General features: G+C 31.0%; 2 protein-coding genes across 2 annotated transcripts; one reads left to right on the forward strand and one right to left on the reverse strand.

Moving 5' to 3' along the window:
- Nucleotides 1–812: 812 nt before the first annotated feature.
- On the reverse strand, nucleotides 813–10,401 carry LOTGIDRAFT_103457 (hypothetical protein; the record flags this gene model as incomplete). The annotated part of the gene is made up of 7 exons (XM_009053142.1): nucleotides 813–902; nucleotides 1,202–1,330; nucleotides 1,960–2,063; nucleotides 2,430–2,602; nucleotides 3,018–3,109; nucleotides 5,024–5,141; nucleotides 10,316–10,401. 7 exons carry the CDS (start codon nucleotides 10,399–10,401, stop codon nucleotides 813–815), a joined length of 792 nt encoding a protein of 263 aa, XP_009051390.1.
- A 204-nt stretch (nucleotides 10,402–10,605) lies between these two features.
- LOTGIDRAFT_228195 (hypothetical protein) lies at nucleotides 10,606–14,310 on the forward strand. Its single transcript, XM_009053143.1, has 6 exons — nucleotides 10,606–11,536; nucleotides 11,870–11,972; nucleotides 12,527–12,672; nucleotides 13,185–13,337; nucleotides 13,684–13,806; nucleotides 14,034–14,310. The coding sequence occupies exons 1-6, from the start codon at nucleotides 10,857–10,859 to the stop codon at nucleotides 14,152–14,154; spliced, it is 1,326 nt and encodes a 441-aa protein (XP_009051391.1). The 5' UTR covers nucleotides 10,606–10,856; the 3' UTR covers nucleotides 14,155–14,310.
- Nucleotides 14,311–17,245: the final 2,935 nt, after the last annotated feature.

Here is a 17,245-nt window from a genome sequence, read left to right on the forward strand (position 1 = left end):
CGTCAGGTCAGACACGATATTTCGGTGAAAAATTATCCAATCATCATGAAAATCAATAGGGATCATCTTCATAATGACATTGACACACAAAATAAAGATCAAAAGAATCTGTAAAACACTGTAGCCTGTAGAGTGAGCACGAGTTGCACAATATAGCTAATAGAGTAAAACGTCAAGTCAGACACGATATTTCGGTGAAAAATTATCCGATCATCATGAAAATCGATAGATCATCATGAAAATCAATAGGGATCATCTTCATAATGACATTGACATACAAAATAAAAATCAAAAGAATCTGTAAAGAATTGTAGCCTGTAGAGTGAGCACAAGTTGCACAATATAGCTAATAGAGAAAAACATCAAGTCAGACACGATATTTCGGTGAAAAATTATCCGATCATCGCGAAAATCGATAGGGATCATCTTCATAATGACATTGACACACAAAATAAAAATCAAAAGAATCTGTAAAAAATTGTAACCTGTAGAGTGAGCACGAGTTGCACAATATAGCTAATAGAGAAAAACGTCAAGTCAGACACGATATTTCGGTGAAAAATTATCCGATCATCATGAAAATCAATAGGGATCATCTTCATAATGACATTGACACACAAAATAAAAATCAAAAGAATCCATAAAGAACTGTAGCCTGCAGAGTGAGCACGAGCCAAATGTGAACGGACCGACGGGGTGATTACAATATACGCCCATCTTACGTGTGGGCGTATAAAAAAAATCAATCAAATTTCAATATCATTTGCTCCCTAATGTTGTTTTTGGAGTATTTACAGATCATTTGCCCTGAGTCAGTTACATACCTGTAGAAGTAAAGAATCAGTAAAACTTGTTGCTCTTGAATGTGAACCTCCATCATTAAAAAATACAACTAAACATGACTGAAAATAAAATATAATTTACAATTAATCACCACATATAAACAGTTTGAAGTTTATCAGGAAAATGATCATTCTTTGTTAAGCCCTGAATAGATGATATATCGATAATCCCATTATTTCGCCTATTTCCACTTTAAACAGTTTATTTCCATATAGCCCTCTCTAATTTTACCCTTTTTTATTTTGTTCCTTCCCATTTCACCCCTTGTCATTTCACACTTTCCCATTCTGCAGATTCATTTTATTTACTTTCCATCTTGGTTCCTTTTCCTATTAAACCATCCCATTTTGCTCCTTACCTCATCTGAGTTTTTATGTCTGCTACCTAATGTATATGGTACCACACTTTTGTCTTTCTCTAATGATACTTGTATTGTAGAAAAGGGTTCAGTTGTTGGCAGTGGTATTAAATCTTCTATCTTACAGTCCTACAATAAACACATACATTTATTGTTCATAAACATAAACAACCAATACACAAGGTACTCTTATTAATTGAGAACTTTCATACACTTAACACACATACTATTTTCAACAAAAGTTGAAGAGCTCTAAGAGTCATCATAGTGAAAATGTTTCCAGTAGCTATAACTCAAAAGTATTTTACTACTGTAATTGACAGGAAGTGACCCAATTTAAAATAACAAATTTATAAACGCATCAAAAATTGAATTATAATATGATATAAAGGAATATTTCGTTGTATAATAAAATGGGTGGTGCTTCGTTGTGATATAACTAGGTTTAAATCTAAGACATAGCAACAATTTACTGTAATTTACAATGTAAATGTATAGAGAGAAGGGAGTGACCCAATTTTTCACAGATCATGTAACTGTATAAATGAAAGGAATAGGTTTTCAGTTGGTTGGTAATTGCAATATTACTGCCTACTGCAATGAAGGCTGATATCCCTTACATACAATAACTTTGGCATAGTATGTTGATATCATTATGATATATATGTAATTAATGTTTTTTGTTAACAGTATGTTGATATCATTATAATATATTATTTTCTGGGTATTGATATAATATTATATAAGAATGTAATTACCTGTGAGATTAAAGTATAATTATTTTCACCAGGTACAGGTGTAAAATCATGTATATTACTCCAATTGTTATTATATATACTTAACCCAGCTGATTTAAACTGACCTAAAATAACCAAAACAATGTATATTTATGTATATCATGTATATTTTCAGTTTGACAATCCTGATATAAAAGTTCCTTGGAGGATAAGTCCTTTATGCTGTCACATATTACTCTCTTTCCTCAAAAATTCTTATATCATAGCCCACCTTTAATTTACTGAATATGCTTAATTCATCAATTACTCTAATTTTCGATTTCTTAATGTTCCTGTACATGTTCATTACAAGACGCCATATGGAAACACATGAAGACATACAAGTATATGGCAAGATGGATCCAAATGATCAGCACACAAAAGAATTTATTTCATTCATTGAAAATAAGATCTGAGATGCTAGTAAATCCAATATGAAAACTGTAACAAACCTTCTAATTCTGGATAATAATACTGGAAACATCCAACTTTAACTCCAGTTGAAGATTCAATAATGGGTTGAGTAGCACAACATAGATAGATGTTCAGTTTACTACAGTCTCGAGTACGTAATTGTTGACAGATCACAGCTACATTACAGTTCTTACAATCTCTTATAAATACACTGAAATATATTTATCATCTTAATGAGACCTCATTATATCTCTTACAGTCCTAATAGGCAAATCAAACAAAAATGATGTTTGTTTCATGTTTTTTCTGAGTGGGACCTAACTCGGCTTCTGTAGAAAAATTATCTCGATTTGCATTGTTATCAGATTATAAGGCGATCATATGATTTTCCACACAATGCCTTAAATAACAGTTTCTCTTATCATTCTGCAAGAAAAATACAGAACAAGCCATGACTACGATCATGGGCATGGACACTCAGGGTTATTAATGGTTACGTATTGTTAGTATAAGCAAGTCATAAGCACAAAATACACATACAAGTATTATCATAATTCCATAATAACACACTGTGCATCAGCATAATGAAGCATAAAATCATATAAGATTGAATAATATGAACCTACCTGGTTTTAACTGGTGCTAGGAATATATTACAATTAATACAATCATCAACTGTTACTGTAGCAGTATAGTCATAGATATAAATATTACAATTCTACAATATAAACATAATGAAATTAATATCTACTTAATCATCATCTAAATAATTATTAAAGATAGCTTGCCTTGCAAGGTAACATACGCCCACTGGCAGCTGTCAGAAATAATAAAACAGTCTTTAGTGACTAAAGTACGAATTTTCTCATATTGAAGAAATTATTTATGCTGAATAATTCCACAAATTTTTTTAAAATCAATATCAATAACCCAAATACAACAAACAATTAAATCACACAGCTCTAATCAAGGGCAAAAAAACAACTTTTGACACGTGTTTACAAAGTCAAGGGCAATCACTCAAAAAATGTTCATCAAAAATATCTCTTGTTAGAACTTGTCCGAGATCTTATCAATTTCAATGATCACACCAAGTTTCATCAGAATCGGTTGAAAACTGTAGCTTCTATTGTGCTTACGAACAAATTTTGACGTGTTTTTACAAAGTCAAGGGCAATAACTCAAAAACCGTCAAAAAATGCGTCAAATTCGAACTTGTCCGAGATCTTATCAATTCCAATGATCACACCAAGTTTCATCAGAATCAGATAAAAACTGTAGTCTCTATAGTGCTCACAAGAAATGTTGACAGACAGACCGACGGACAGGGGCGACGACAATATACGACCACATATTCATGTGGGCGTATAAAAAGGGCTAAATCAAGGACATTTTTAGGTCTGACAATTAATCCCATTGTCAATCATCACTTAAACTTATCTGACCCTAGTAAACAATTTCACAACGTTTCGTCTAAATCCATCTAGAATTGTACCTTCAAAGCCCAGGGAAATAACTCATATCACATATTTTCTGATTTTGTTGATTTTCAATAAGGTTCATCCTTGGGTTATAATCAACAATTTCACCAAGTTTCATCTAATTTTGTCAAGAATTGTGCCTTCTAGAGTGTTTACCAGGATTTTCAAGAACAAGGGCAATAACTCATATCAAATATTTTCAGTTCATACTATGGTGATAATTGATAATCAACAATTTCACCAAGTTCCATCTAAATTTGTAACGAATTGTGCCTTCTAGAGTGTTTACAGAACAATAACTCAGACTAAATATTTTCAATTTTTTTGATGTTCAAGAGGGTTCATCCTGGGTTGATATTATACACATACACCAGGTTTCTTCAAAATCCTCAAATGCCTTCTATAGTGTTTAACAGCAATTGTGATGGACGGACAAGGGTGACGCCAATATACGCTCCAAATTTCATGCAGGGGTATAAAAAAGGTACAGTATTTGCTAATTAGATGAAAAGTGCACTGTAAAGTTTATTTTGACACTCTTTTGTGTAATTAAGGCCAATGACTTCAAAACAAAGATAAACCACAAGAATTTTAGTATTTACTTGACAATCTGCCAAATATTTCAGTTAATAAACATGATACAAACTGTGAATATTATGCAGCCAACTTGTTTTCTGCATTCCCCATCTAGCAGATAGTCACAGAAGAATTGAATTTAGATATTATCAAGCCTTTACAGTGGCAATTTCAGATAGCAAAATGCGCTTAAAGGTATACTATCTCTAAAATGACCAAAAAATTGAGTTTTTGTTCATCCAATAGTGCAATAGATTCATTTAATTAATAATTCATTAAACTAAGTAATTTGAAACACGCTTAGAAGCATTTTTTTAAAAAAAAATAATCATTTAGTTCATTGAATATATAGTCTTATACAGAGATTCTATTTTTGAGTCATGGCACCTGGTAAGTCCAAGTTTGAAACATTAATTTTTTTGTCCATTATAAAAGGTAGTACTCCTTTAAGAAAAACAAATCAAATCTTACTAATTTGTTTCAGGATTATATTACAGATATGCAATTCTGATTGTGTCTGACAATGGGCAGATACAAACATGAAATACAAGAAAATATCAAATTCAATCACATACCTCACAATTCTGTATAATTATTTGTTGTCCATTTAATACACCAGGTAATCTTCCAACAGTTTCATTTTTAACACCATCAATTAGATAATCTTCTGCATTGCTTTTTTCTCTTTTATCCCTAAAATAAAGAGTTTTATTTAAAGGGTTATACAATTACACAACTTTGATACGTGTCCATCCACAACTGGTTTGTTATAGAAGCTACAGCTTTGGTCAATTTTGGAAAAAAACGCAATTGTGATTGATGAGATTTTAAACAAGATCGAATGACAATTTTTCATATAACTGATTTTTAGTTATTGCCATTCATTGCCCCTCCCTACACACTTTCAAGTTCAACCATTTTAAATTTATATTTCAACAAATTTTCAGGATTCTATATATGATCATATTCTCTGTTCGTATGTATTTTAAGGGGCCTTCACACCATAGCGATCACCAGTTGTGTATATGGTTGCGAGTAATTTCAATCAAAACTCTTATGCAACTGAGTTGAGAGTTGCATTCAGTACTCATGACCACTGGTAATAGCTATGGTGGAATGGTAGCAAATTGAGTAAGTTGTGCTGTTCTGCTCAGAGGACCTTCTCTTTAATGTGAATCCACATTGCACAATTTAACCCTTTCCCTTGTAACTAGTCTCAAATTAAGTACATGAACTCTTAATATCTTTACCTTGTAAAAATGCCAAAGTGGCAATTATGCCTCTGACATGAAGTGGCAACCCCCAGCCTTATTCCTTTATTTATGGCATCACATTATACATTACTTCACTACAAAAATGTTTCTTCACTTTTCACTTTACAAAGTCCACAACAAATATGATTTAACTTCTATAAGATTTCAAGAATTTTCACTTATGAGAAAAAACTTCTTTCATTATTGTGATCAATAATCAGTAATCAAAATATTCTACATGTATACAACAGTATTTCAGGCTAGACAAAATCTATTTTTGTTTTACATTTAGCAATAATTAATTTCATATCTCCCATGTAATAGTTTTAAGTTGGGGTCAGAAACAATTCTATATTCTTAAAGGGACAAGTTGGCAATTTTCAGTGTTTGATTGAGATCTTGAATATTATATGTAAATAGTCTTCAGAAGTACTAGAAATGTACAAATCACTCATTTCACTTTCTATACGTTTTTTCTATATATGGCAGAGTCTCAAGAAAAGATGAGTTGTCTTTTTAGCTATCTAGCTCTGACATCACACATAGATTTGAAGGCTAAAATTTTGTCAGTCAGCTGTGAAGACTATAACTGATACTGATTAGCTTAACTAAAAATTACCGTTTCTGAGTTTTTGTCAAACAAATACTGAAATTATCCATTTAATTTAAAAAGTTTAAAAAAAATCCATATTCTTAATATATGCTCAGTTCTATTTTTGGAAATTCTTTGTTAATGTAGGCATTCTCTACGAAAGAATCATATATTTCATATGTTATTCTAATAAAAAAATTACAATCAAAATATCTCATAAACTCCTTATAAATAAACATATAGTTTATATTGGCCTTACATAGAGTTTAATCAGAACTGTGTATAATATCATAAACCCTTTCATTTCAATTTATAATCTTCTACCAAATCTTATTCTATTATATTGTACATTTCAATCACACAAGATCACACTTTTAAATAGTGTCAGGAATTAAAGAACCACACCCTAACAAATTAAATTTACAAAACTTGTGCACGACAACTAAATATGTCTACACAGTGACAATTCTATTGAGACTGAAACTAATATATCTATTCACAGGTCTATTAGATGCTGACATACTTTCAAGGCATCAAGGGCAATAATTTTAGAGAATAAAATCACAAGGAGAAAACCAGTATTTCATACCCATGACATTTAGAACAGGCCCTGAAATTAAAAATTGTTTCGTAGCCCTGTAAGCAGTTTTAAACTTTTTATATATAAAAATAAACAAATATAGCTTCAATTAGATTAAAATATTCTTTATTAATGCTAGAACTAACTTTATTAGATGTTAATGACTTCTAATGTTTAGTCAGCATATACAACCTCATTAACCTAATAGATGTATCTTATATGCTGATTATGATGCCAAGATTTCTATAACTTATCATGTTGATGTCAAGAATCATATTTGAAAATGTCATCATGAAATTTCTCTCAGTTTTACTCCAGACCTAATCTACTAGGGGCATTAAGATATCTCTCCACATATATCTTAAAGGGACTGATACGGCATTTTGAGGGTTTGATTTTAGCGTTGAATATATGTAATTAGTCTTCAGAAGTACTAGAAATGTACGAAAAAAGCCTAATTCCTTTAAGAATAACTAGGAATTTTACTCCTCATTTCTATGTATGTCTTGTCTATATATCACAGATTATCTTAAATTCATTTCAACATTCAATAATAATTCTGGACACAGATGGATTTGAAGGCTCAAATTTCGATGGTGAGCTGTGAACAATATTACTCATTGGCTAAGCTAAAAAAAATCTTGTTTCTGAGACTAAAGTATGATTGGTCCAAAAATCACCTGTCCCGTTTATTACAATTTAATTTAAAGGCACAGGAATGCATGTAGTAAAATCCTGTTTCAAAATGTTCTGAATGATGAACCAAATAAATACTTTTTATTGCCCCACTTTTTAGATTTATTTCTATAGTTCAGACATAACCTTTTAATAGTCTTTTAGTTGCTATTTATCATGAAAACTGATTTTATTACTGATTTATTCCTTAACTTTCAGAATTAATTTGAAAGAAATCCTTCTTTGATGCCTAATTAAATTATTTGACTTCATAACCTAATAATCACCTTCATTAACCCTTATAAACTAGACTAGGTAATAAAATCACTTTTATTTCAAAATTAATTGAAATATGATTCAATATGAACTTGACAACACAATGCTTTAACCATAACAGCTATAAATTACACCAGCTAAAAATAAACCCAGTTATTATCCTGATAATCAATAATATTCCCACTTTATACTTCCAATGTCAATGATATTTTTTTTTTTATTAAATCAACAACATTTCCCTTTTACACCTCCACATTAACTATATCCCACTTTCATTTTGATTACAATGAGCACATGTTAGATCTGATCAAAACAATGACTTCCGTTGACATGGTTACCTGACAACAAAAATAAAATAAGCAGGGTTTAAAATGGCTAATTATATATTAATGATAATAAATTAGAAAGGAGATAAGAAGGGAGGTCAATAACCAACCAATCAAATGTGATTAATAATTAATATTTTATCAAGTCAATTGCAATCATACCATGACCAAAACCTATGCTATTGATATATAATTCGCAATAGAAAAATTACACAGCTGTTAACCTTATCTTGATTAAAATTCACATCTAAGTTTATCAGATTTATACATATTCAATCCTGAATTAAATATATTTTTTTAATGTAAAATAAGCTTAACGATCAATTATATGAGAAATGGAACTTTGAGAAACTGTTTTAACAAATGTATATCATAGAACTGGAAGAACATAATCGACAATTTACCAGAAAAAAAGGAAACTGAAGTTAACGCTTTATTAGACTAATGAAGACAAGCAATGCCATGCATTATGTATGTAAAGAGACTTTGCTAAGATTGTGGTATAGCATACCCTTTCAGATGTCCATGTGATTTGGAATCTGCACAGTTGCACAGCCTATAACACAAGGGACTTTTTCAAATTTCTTATGTAAGCCGTCATCACAAACTGGGGGAAACTGGGTATAATCTCTGCCTGTTAGGATTGAATTCAGATAGCTCACTGAGCCACCTGGTCTCCCAATTTCTAAATGGGGTGTTAATAGATAAAGAGTGGTCAACTACTCATATTTCTTGGATCCTAAATCATAAAAGAATTTTGAAGTTTCTTTTGGGTAGAGTTTGCCTTCACTCGAAAATCACAAATTAGCAGAATATACAATGTATGTATAAGCTTATAGAAAGCATTATCGGAAATTAAACAGGCATTGATAACATTTCCTAGTTATTCAGTCATTTCAAATAGGACAGGTGAAAACTAATCAATATTTTTATCCACGTATTGTATTTGTAATCACCTGATTCAAAGTATCTAATGTCAGCAGACACATCTTTAGATATTTCCAACATCCATTACGCTTTTCATTATGTCTTCAAAACAATAAAGCCCTTGCCTTCCATCTAGCATTGATCTTTGGATCAATTAATAATAAGGACCAAAGTTCAGAGACCGTAAGTTTCAAATAATTGACTATAAAATATTCATTCATAGTAACCTAATGACATGTGTACATGAATAAGATTGTTACAATAATGAGGAATATCAAAAACTAAACTTTCCAGTTTTAATTTTAATTCTCTTAAATTTCTATTGCATAATTTTAACCTTCTTGTATCATATTTTCTAATTTTCTGTTATCAAATTAGAAGGGTGTTTAGTTTGGCCCTTGTTACCTTAATTATTTCTTTAAATGATCAATTATTAAGTTTATACACCTCTATGCACCCCATCTGTTTTCATAAAGCTTCCCTCTATGTAACTTGTCCTAAATAGAACCGGATAGTCAAATGATTTAAAGTTCCTTACTGAACTTGAAACTTCATTAGTGCTGTTGAGTAAAGTCTTTAAAAGTACGGTATAACATTCTTCATAGACCGAAATATCTGTCTCTATTCAACTCTCTGATAGATTTCGAGTTGTGTAGAGCAGAAAAAATAGGCCCTGTTAAATGGGGACTTTCCACATCTCTGCAGGTGCGGAGGTTAAAAACTTGGATCTGCAGCTATATTTAGAAAGATTATTTTAAAATGAATATTTTTCAGTTAAGTCATACCATCATTTTCTTCCTACACCATTAAGTTAGGTCTCCAGTTCCATCAAAACTTATTGAAACTGATCTCCCATCAGCCATTTAAAATTCAAAGTCACATGATCCTAACAAAACGAAAGTTACGGTGATGCCCAACACTAATTTACAGATATTTTGATTTATGTTCTTAAAAAAAAGCATCTTCTGAGGTGTGAAAAATCTGCAATAAACACTAAAACAGGGCCTATTTTTTCTCACTCTACAGTGAAATCTTGGAAACTTGGAACTCCAGCTTATCATATTAAGAAGCTCAAAGCTATAGATTTACCATTTTTTGTTTTTTACATTTTGTCTCTAGTTAAACTAAGCTTAAACTTAGAGCTTTCTCAACTGACTGAACTCTTATGCCCCTACTATTTGTGTAGGCTAAAGTGTAATGTAATTGTAAATGTTATACAGACATAGTAGACTACTCACCATGAATACTGTTTCGGCTGCTCTTCAAAGTTTTCCTCTAAGTGCTGTCTGCCACTGAAATTGAATCTTGAGAAAAGGCACCCCATTGTTGGCTAAGTTCAGACCTAAACTAAAATATGTGTCATTTTGCTACAAAACAAATATTATTCAATAATCAATTAAAATTTTCTTGTTGAAACCGGTAGTGAAATATGGAATCTACGGCGCATGCGTACGAACGGGTACCTGTTAGTAATGAAGTTTGATTGGTTAAAAATTGTTATTTTTACAGTAAACCGAAAGTAGTCATGTTTACACATGTCCAGAGCTACTACCAATTAACTCAATTATTAATTAAATACATGAGATTGATTGATTAATGTATAATCAGCTTATTGCATTTGAGCATTTTTAATGTAGAAAGTAAAACTTGATTTACTCAATTGAAAAGAAACTTTTTATTCAAAATTACTAAATTACTACAATAGTAAGAGTGGATGTTGTCTAATATTGCATAAGAATTGTGCAATGTTGTCATGAAATGTAATAGGAATTTTAAGAAATGGCAAACATGAACATGGAATTTGAAGACAATCTTCAAGAAAAAAGATATTTTATTACCAAGTGTCAAAACAGTCAATCGTTACAAAGATGTATGGACAGTGGACAGTGGGCTTGTCGAGATAGATTAGCCCCACCTCATCCTCGTGAGTTCATTGGGCAAGCATTCAATGGGGGAAAAGTGATTCTGATATTTAGTGTTAGTGGCTGTCATGGTTTCCATGGATACTGTCAAATAACAACTGCACCATCACTTGATAATTGCAAAATTGATGAGGAAAGTGGACAATCAAAAGATTTAACAAACTCAAATTGGTATCAATTCAGTGTGTCATGGCCAGATTCTATTGTAACTTTCAAGTGTCAAAAGTTCTTATCATTTGAAGAAACAAAGGAATTTGTATCTTGTGATGGGACATTAGTAAATAATGCTAGAAATTGGCAAGAAATTCCTGGAAATATTGGAGAAGACATGTGTAACTTAATCGATGAAAAAGTGGTGGAGATGAAAACGTCATTGGAATATAAAAATCAGAAAATGGATAATTGTACTTCTAACCCATTTCTTGATTCAAAAATATTGACTGAAAATTCTGTTGAATTCTATTGGAAATCATTTGTAAAGAAAGTAGAAGAAGAATTAGGAAAAGTTCATCTGGCATGTCCTTTCGGAAGTCAAAGGTGATTATTTTGTGAATATGCTATGAACATAAGAACTTTTAAGACAGTGATGATAAATGTCTTCTCTTTCAAACAATTGATAGGTTTAAAATGACTGCCCATTTGATAAAAATATAAAGTTTTTTAAGTTTACATTTGTCAATAAAACTCAAAAGACCAAAAATTGCTGCCTGTAAAACTATTTCCAAAAATCAATTCAACAATTCCAACATAATCTTTGAAATGACATTACCATCTTGAGTAGGCCGTTATCAGACAGTATATCACTGTATTTTGATTAAATTGCATTTTAATAGCATTTTCTTCCAATTTATGTAATACGTTATATTTCAGATATAATTTATCAACACCAGAAAGTGATATAGATGTATTTATAGTTTATCAAGCTAAAACTGAAGATATTCTAGGATTTAATCCACCCAAACAGACTATTAAGGTAATGTTTACTTCTGCTTATCATTTTTATGGCTGCCCATTTTCATTCCTCGTCCCTTAACTGTGAATATTTGAAACAAATTGGAGATTTCAATTATCCCTTATCACTTATCAGTGTATAGGCCAACAATGGGTACCAAATGGATTCTGGATGTCGAAGGGAAAAAACATGTCACTACATCACTCTCTTAGCATCAATGACTTCAAAAGTCACTTGATCTTATAAAACCATCAAGTTTGACCAGAAAGTGGGATTAAGAAGGAGAAATTTCTATTTTGCGTGCGTAACAACATAAGTTTTGAGGATCCTTCTCCTGATGATCCTTGTCCTCACCACTGAACAATAACCTTTTTTTCTTTTATTTTTTTATTTAAATCCATTAATTGCATATCAGAATTCACATAAACACTATTCAATTCTCAGTAAAGTGCTCAACTGAGCTACAGCCCCCTCGCTGCTCAAATTTCAGAAAGTTCTTTCAATATTCTATTAAAAGTCCACTTTTAGACAGATAGTCTATCATGTGTCATTCCAAATTCTTGTTATTTTTTCAGAATCATGAGAAAGAATTATGTGATTATACAGTCCTAGAGATATTTCGGTATACAGAATTATTATTATCAGGAGATGCCAGATGTGTAGAGACATTATTTCTTCATGAATCATCTATTATTTATGCTTCTCCAGAATGGAGAGAGTTGTATCACAGTGATAGCAGATGTCATCTATTAACAAGGCGAGTGGTCAATTATCTCCCTTTAGTCTTCAAAATTGAAGTCAAATTTTATATCCTTTTTTCTGCACCTGTTTGGACTAATGTTGTAAGTGCAATGTAGATTACAATGATGAAAATTTTGCCAGATCATGGTATAAATCTGCTCTTTTTAGATTTCCAAATGTTGACAGATATTTATCATGCACAGTCTGTAGCACATGGGGCCTAGGTTTATAGTTCCATCTGAATGTCGAGACACTCTTTCTTTGTCAGCTCCTCCAACCTGCATCACTGACAGGAGTAAATTGGGTTGAAAAATCCAAATGTATTTTCTGGACTTTAATCACTTGACCACCACAGCTCCCTCAGAATTATGAAAAGGGTTTACCCAGAAGGGTCACAAGTGTACAGTCTTTAACTTCTTTGGAAGATGATAATGAAAAAGAAAAGTAGTAGAAGAAATGAATGGATTTTAATATTTGTATGTATTTTTCTAGTCAATGTCTTGATAAATATCTAAGAGATGCTCAAGGGTCTAATGGTGTAAAACAGTTAGTGAAATGGAAGACAAACCATGAAAATATAGAAAATATACCAACCAAAATTAACAAATTATGTTATGTTATAGTTAGACTTCTACAAAATGCTAGGTAAGACATTTCAATTATTTTTTTGTAGGTTCATACTATGTCTAGTCTATATGAAAAAGCCTCCATTATTTTTCCTTACAGATACTTTTTATTTCACATGATTTATATGTGCTTTCTTGCCTATATTTGCATTTTGAATCGATGGTATATTTTCTAATGTTTTATGAGTATCATATAGACCTGTAGCATCTATTCACATATCAGTAACACTTTTTAGAATGAAAATCAGATGTTTAATTTGGCTATAAATAAAACTATCGCATGGAGGTACAACAAAAGGAAGGTTTTAGCTCGTTATTCATATTTGAACAAATAAATTCTTAAAGTTTCAGCCATTTTATTTCAGTGATGTAGTAAATGGTAAGGAAATTAAAGTGTTTAGAACAGAAGAGAGTGAAGAGAAACAATTTTTGATGAAAATCAGACGCAATGAATTAACTTATTCTGAAATATGGTCAGAAATAACCAGGTAAGCTTATATCAGAAATTATTATTTTATTATAAATAATTTTCATAGCTTTTTCATGACAAGTTTTCTGACAAAACTATTCTTTATCAATTTCTTATTGCGTTTTTAAATAAATATTTTAGAATTTGGATTATTTTTGGAAATGTATAGGACCAATCTAATACAGAAAGAGGGAACATTAATTAAAAAAATGGAGCTCTGAATTTCTAATGTTTTTTATTTTGTAGATTACAAGATGAAATTGAAAAAAAGAAGAATGAAATTAACGATGATAAAATTAGTTTACAAACATTTCTAGAAAGTTGGCTATTGTGTCAACGTAAATCAAACCTATTAGACAATACATGAATCAATGAAGCAATTAATTATAATAAATAAAATAAATTATTAATTGATTTTATTCAAATATATGCTAATGTTACTTCCCTAAACATAATTATGACATATTTGAATGATGAAATGAATTTCTAATTAAAGATGCTAAACTGCATTATTTATGATTTGATCTCTATTTTGTGTGTTTTGAGCGCTGGATCAGACAAAGGAACACACAGAGCAAGCAACAGAAAAAAATGTTTTGATAAAAGTCATCAACAGGCCAGAAGCCATATAATTATCATTTTAACTCGGATGGGAGTGTTTCTTTGATAAAGAAAGTATAATGTATAATACTTGAATGCACATATTGTTGTAATAAATGTATTAATTGCATAATATTCATTTCAAATATTGCTTTTGAATTTGTTAGAGACTTTTGAGGAAAATTGAATTTTACACCCACCATAATACAACAGTTAATGTACATTGGGTTAAGATGAAATATAGTCAGGGTATAAATTTGTACTCTTTTTATGTTGATTAACGGTCAGCCATTGTGTTGGATTCAAATCTTTGATTAAGGATGAATTTTGTTCTGATTTAAAAAAAAATTTTCAAGTTAGTAAAGGGTAAAATTCACAGCTTGAGAGTGAGCTGAAATCATACAGGGCAGAACCTTCTCCTTACCTTTTGACTGCAGACTTCCCAGGGTTGACTTCTTCTGGTTGTCATGTTAGCATTTAAGATGAAATTTGTTCAGAGATATAAAGAATTTTTCAAGTTAGGAAAGGGTAGAATTAACAGCTTGGTGGTGAGTTGAAATCAGTATAGTGTAGAGACTTCTCTTCACCTGTTCATTATGACTGTAGACATCCCAGGGTGCATTTCTTTTTGTTGTCATGTCAGCAACATAACATAAAAAAAATTCCTTGATGATGATTTTTGAAAGTTTCACTTTTTTCTAGGATAAAATAGGTAAGTTTAGCATCCTTTGATTTTCATAGTTTGATTATACTATTAGTAATTGGTAAAGTTAAATGCAATTACCATTGATATACTACTTCTTTCTTTAATTTCTGCAACGTTTCAACCACATGTAGGAATCTTTATCAAAGAAAGAAAGATTGAATGACTTTACAGTTTGATTTAAATTTATTTTGGGTTACCATCTGAATATTTATTGGAGACAATTTGTTATAGATATATTCAAAATAAGTAAATTTTGGTTGATATTTTGGTATAATAATTTTAACTCTTGCTGCGAACAAGAATGGTTACATTTCAATTTGAAGAGTCATCTTGAATACATAGCTTTAATGGTCTATAAAGTTTAGGGATATTATTCACAATGTGCATCCTTCAACATTCACTAATCCTAACACCATAGCCCTGACAAACTTTCACAACTATTCCTAGATTGTATAGACCACAGACTATCAAAAATTATTTGTCTTTTTCCAATTTCAACCTGGTAACCAACCTTTTTCAAACTCAAAATGTGCTCATTTTTCTTATTTGGTGTTTCCTAAAATCATACAATCTAACTGGAATATTATATTTTATCTGTGGCAAATTCAAACTTTTACACACTTTTGTGATGCAGATATCAAATATTTTATGAGAATTTTGTGAACTTAGTCCCTTTAGAATCCATCTTGCCCAAACCCAAAATTTGACAAGATTTTTTGAGAAACTGTAACAAGTCATATTTCTAAATGCTGAAATTTGGCCTTAGTCATATACTTTCAGACCAGGGCCCTTATTCTCCAAAACTTCAATAAAATCCAGATTTTAAGAAATACAGTAATCTGATGATGGGAACACTAAAATCATCTTAATTGAAGTTTTCAAGAATAAGGTCCCTGAGTTAAATGAATTGATTTTGGCTTTTAAGAATCTGAAACCTGGTCTGAAACAATTATTCTAGACCCTTTATTTTCAATCAGAAAGTTGGGACTTGTTATGCTTGTCGATCTGAAGTGATCTAGGACAGATATTAAAACAAATTACTTGTGGATCATTCAAAGTATGTTCTGAAGCGTATGTTATTGGAAATATATTGGTATTTTTTTTAAATCTCAGAAACTTAGAGCTGAAAATACTACACTGTCAACCCAAGTAAGGTAAGGGTATTTATGTCTGTAGGCCCTATATAATTCTAACTTTTTAAACAATGTTATATGTATTTGCAGATGTAGAACGTTTAGGATGAAGATAACAAAATACCCTGAGACACATGATCATAGTTACATTCCTCGCTGATTTGAGCTACCTGCATAACTTTCACATTGAAAATCTGACATTTGGTTTATCTACAGAATGAATTGTAATGAATGTTGCTGATTGAATTGAGGTCTGTCTACTGGTAAAAGAAATATTATTGAACATTTGTTGTATATATTTTAGAATTAAAAGAATACTTTATGTGTTGTTTTTATGGTACTATGTTTCCACTATTACTCTATAATGCTGCGTTAATTGAATTGTTGTCTCAATTTAATAATATTTTGAACTGCTGAGTCATTCAGTCATTGACTGCTAATTTCACAGGGTATCATAAACCCACGCGTACATCTAAATAGATCCTGTACATACAGCTGATTAGATAATGTAACATACACCCACCTATACAGTTCATAATATAGAATATAATACACCCATCCATACAGCTAATTAGGCAATGCAAGAAACACCCACCAATACAATTCAGAACATTATACAGCTGATAAGATACTGTAACATACACCTACACATTCATACAGCAGATTAGACAATATAACTTACAACTGATCCATGTAGCTGATTAAACACTGAAACATACAACTGATAAGACAGTGTAATTTAAACCTTACCATACCATTGATTAGACATAACATACATCCACCCATTCAGATGATTAGACAATATACCTGACACCCACCCATACACTGATTATACATTGTACCATACACCCACTACACATGACTAGACACTAACATACACCCATCCATCCAGGTATTAGATGGTGTAACAAACACCCACTCACACAGCTGAATAAACACTAACAACATCCATACTAATTCGACAAGGGCACACTCGCAACCTTACAGTTTATTGTATATTAAACCTACACCCTTCCAAA

Source organism: Lottia gigantea (genome assembly GCF_000327385.1).
Source record: "Lottia gigantea unplaced genomic scaffold LOTGIsca_2, whole genome shotgun sequence".
NCBI classification, from domain to species: Eukaryota; Metazoa; Mollusca; class Gastropoda; family Lottiidae; genus Lottia; species Lottia gigantea.

What these genes read in the sequence shown, in the direction of transcription:
- LOTGIDRAFT_228195 (XM_009053143.1), top strand. Translation starts at nt 10,857, where the DNA reads ATGGCAAACATGAACATGGAATTTGAAGACAATCTTCAAGAAAAAAGA. An exon ending in TGTCCTTTCGGAAGTCAAAG is followed by an intron (nt 11,537 to 11,869) that starts GTGATTATTTTG and finishes GTTATATTTCAG; the next exon opens with ATATAATTTATCAACACCAG. An exon ending in AGACTTCTACAAAATGCTAG is followed by an intron (nt 13,338 to 13,683) that starts GTAAGACATTTC and finishes ATTTTATTTCAG; the next exon opens with TGATGTAGTAAATGGTAAGG.